General features: G+C 40.5%; 1 protein-coding gene across 1 annotated transcript; it reads right to left on the reverse strand.

Moving 5' to 3' along the window:
- Positions 1–1,305: 1,305 nt before the first annotated feature.
- Positions 1,306–2,405, reverse strand: LOC149374613 (uncharacterized). The gene is made up of 3 exons (XM_089592438.1): positions 2,336–2,405; positions 1,495–2,280; positions 1,306–1,364 (listed from the first exon to the last, which is right to left on the reverse strand). Exons 1-3 carry the CDS (start codon positions 2,403–2,405, stop codon positions 1,306–1,308), a joined length of 915 nt encoding a protein of 304 aa, XP_089448564.1.
- Positions 2,406–2,609: the final 204 nt, after the last annotated feature.

Raw genomic sequence — 2,609 nt, forward strand, 5'->3', positions numbered from 1 at the left:
TTAATTGAGGTGAGTAACTACGAGTGTTAAAAGTTACATAATTATGGTTATTGATTTATTTCATTAACAATCGTCAACAACATCATGATCTTTATTATTATAATAATCAGTTACATCATAATCGTCATTATTATTATAATATAGATATTGATGATAAAAATACTAAAGATACTAAATATGGTATTGGCTAACGAAGATGATCATTATGATAATGATGATTAGAATAATGATGGTGATAATGATGATAAGAATAATGATGATGATAATGATGATGGGATGATCATAATAAAGATGATCTTAATGATAACAAAGACGATTACGGTAATGATGATGATCTAATTATTGATAACGATTTTAATTTTGCTCAGTGATATTGTTACTGAAAGTCGTAATCGTTATAATTATATTGATAGTTATGTTATTGTTGATTACAATGATAAAGCTGATAATAATAATAGTGGAGTTGATAATAATGAATCATGTGTGGGGACCCGACATTGCTGCGATATTATCTGTGCCGGGTAAGTGATCGATCTCTGTGGAATATTGAGAGATGAAGCACAGCTGTCGACACTGACGAGGAGATGCCTTGTCAGCCTTTTGCGCGAAAGCATAAATCAGGGGTTCATGGTCAGTGACGATTTTAAAGAACTACCCTCAGGAAAATTTTTAAGTACTTTATGGACGTGTAAATGGCAGTGAGTTCTTTATCATAAGCGCTATATTTGCACTGAGCCGGAGAGAATTTTTGCGAGAAAAACCCTAAAGGGTGCCAAGTTCCATCAGTCCACTGCTCGAGGGCTGCACCCATGGCAAAGTCTGAGGCATTGGTTACAAGACGCGTAGGAGCAGTGGAAGAGGGATGCACGAGATGACAAGCGTTAATAAGACTATTTTTGGTGTCCTCGAAAGCCTTGATGAATTCTTCCGCCCAATCAATTAGCCGGCGATCGTTTTTTTTGGAGTCGTGCGTGAATGAATAGTGAGGAGCATGAACAGATGCAGCATTGGAAAGGCTGCGCCGATAAAAATTTACAAGGCCCTAAAACCTTCGGAGCTCGAGAACCGTCTTGGGTCTGGGGAAATCGGCAATGGCCTGAGTTTTCTCTTAGCACGACCTTGAGCCATTCTGATCGATGAGGTGGCCAAGAAAAACGATTTCTGATTTGTGAAATTCGCATTTGGCTAGATTAAGGCGGAGGCCGAATTGTTTGAGACGTTAAAAAACCGTCTTGAGATGAGTCTCGTGTTCCTCAGGAGAGGAAGAGAAAACTAAAATGTCATCAAGATAAACAAAAATAAAGTTTAGATCACCCAAAGCCTGATTGATATATCTTTGAAATGACTGCGACGCGTTGCGGAGGCTAAAAGGCATGAAAACATACTCAAACAAACCAAACGGGGTCGTGACTGCAGTCTTAATAATGTCCGTAGGCGCAATAGGGATCTGGTAATAGGTTCTGTAAAGGTCAAGTTTTGAAAAGACTTTTTTACCCTCTAAGAGAACAGAATAATTGTGTAGGTAGGGTATAGGGAACTTATCGGGAACCGTGCGAGAGTTTAGACGGCGATAGTCCCCGCAGATTCTCCAAGAGCCATCCTTCTTACGCACCATGTGAATTGGGCTGGCCCAGGGGCTCTTGGAGTAGCGGCAAGTACCATTTCTGACAAGCTGCTCGAATTCCTCATTGGCTATTTGGTATTTTTCGGGATCGAGACGACGCATGCGTTCGGTGACCGGTGGACCGTGAGTTTCTATATGATGAAAAACGTCTTTAGCCGTAATAAACTGAGCAGGTTTTTCACCTGTAACTTTAGGGAAGTCAGCAAGAATTTGAGAAATTCGAGAGCTAGAGGAAAAGAGACTGACTATGGGCGAGTCGGCCTCTCTGAAACAGCCAATTAAGTAGAAGTTCGAGTGAGGGTCAATGAGCCTGCGGCGCGAAACGTCAACGATAAGACCATAAAAGTGCAGGAAGTCTGCCCCCAAAATAGGGCTAGGAACGTCGGCACGATGGAATTTCCAGGGGAAACGGCGTTTCAAGCGCAGATTAAGCGCGAGGTCTACCTCACCGTAAGTGTGGATTACGGAATCATTGGCTGCGAACAATTTAAAGTCAGTTAATATAGCTGAAGGATCAGTCTTGGGCAGCAAGGAGATTTCTGCTCCTGTATCAACAAGTAAAAGAAAACCAGACGAGATGTCGCGGATATGGAAGCGTCTTGCTCCAGAAGAAACCTCGCTCACAGCTTCCACACGAGGAGGAGAACCTAGTTTTCCTGTGCCTTAGGCCAAGAGCAGTTGCCCTTGCAGCGAAAAGCCCTAGCGCCATACTTGCGATGGATGTAGCAAAGACCATCAGAATTGGGGCCGGGGTTGAAAATATGATAATAATCATCGTCATTATTTGGATTAAGAACTATGATAATGATACTTTAAAAGTACTGATTATAATGTTAATGATGATGATGCTAATGCCAAAAATAATGATATTGATTACGATGATAGTGATGATGATAATGACAATGATGATGATGATGCTAATGATAATGATAATGATAAAGATGATTTAAATTAAAATCAATAATATTGTCACTAATGAAAATAT

Source organism: Copidosoma floridanum, unplaced genomic scaffold (assembly GCF_036245765.1).
Source record: "Copidosoma floridanum isolate Cflo_tuat_1 unplaced genomic scaffold, Cflo_Japanese_pri ptg000017l, whole genome shotgun sequence".
Lineage (NCBI taxonomy): Eukaryota > Metazoa > Arthropoda > Insecta > Hymenoptera > Encyrtidae > Copidosoma > Copidosoma floridanum.

Bases quoted from the DNA above. Each gene is read 5' to 3' on its own strand.
- LOC149374613 (XM_089592438.1), bottom strand. From the start codon at position 2,405: ATGACGATGATTATTATCATATTTTCAACCCCGGCCCCAATTCTGATG. The intron at 2,281-2,335 runs GTATGGCGCTAG...CCTAAGGCACAG, and splicing joins CTTTGCTACATCCATCGCAA to GAAAACTAGGTTCTCCTCCT. The intron at 1,365-1,494 runs GTAAAAAAGTCT...CATGCCTTTTAG, and splicing joins TTATTCTGTTCTCTTAGAGG to CCTCCGCAACGCGTCGCAGT.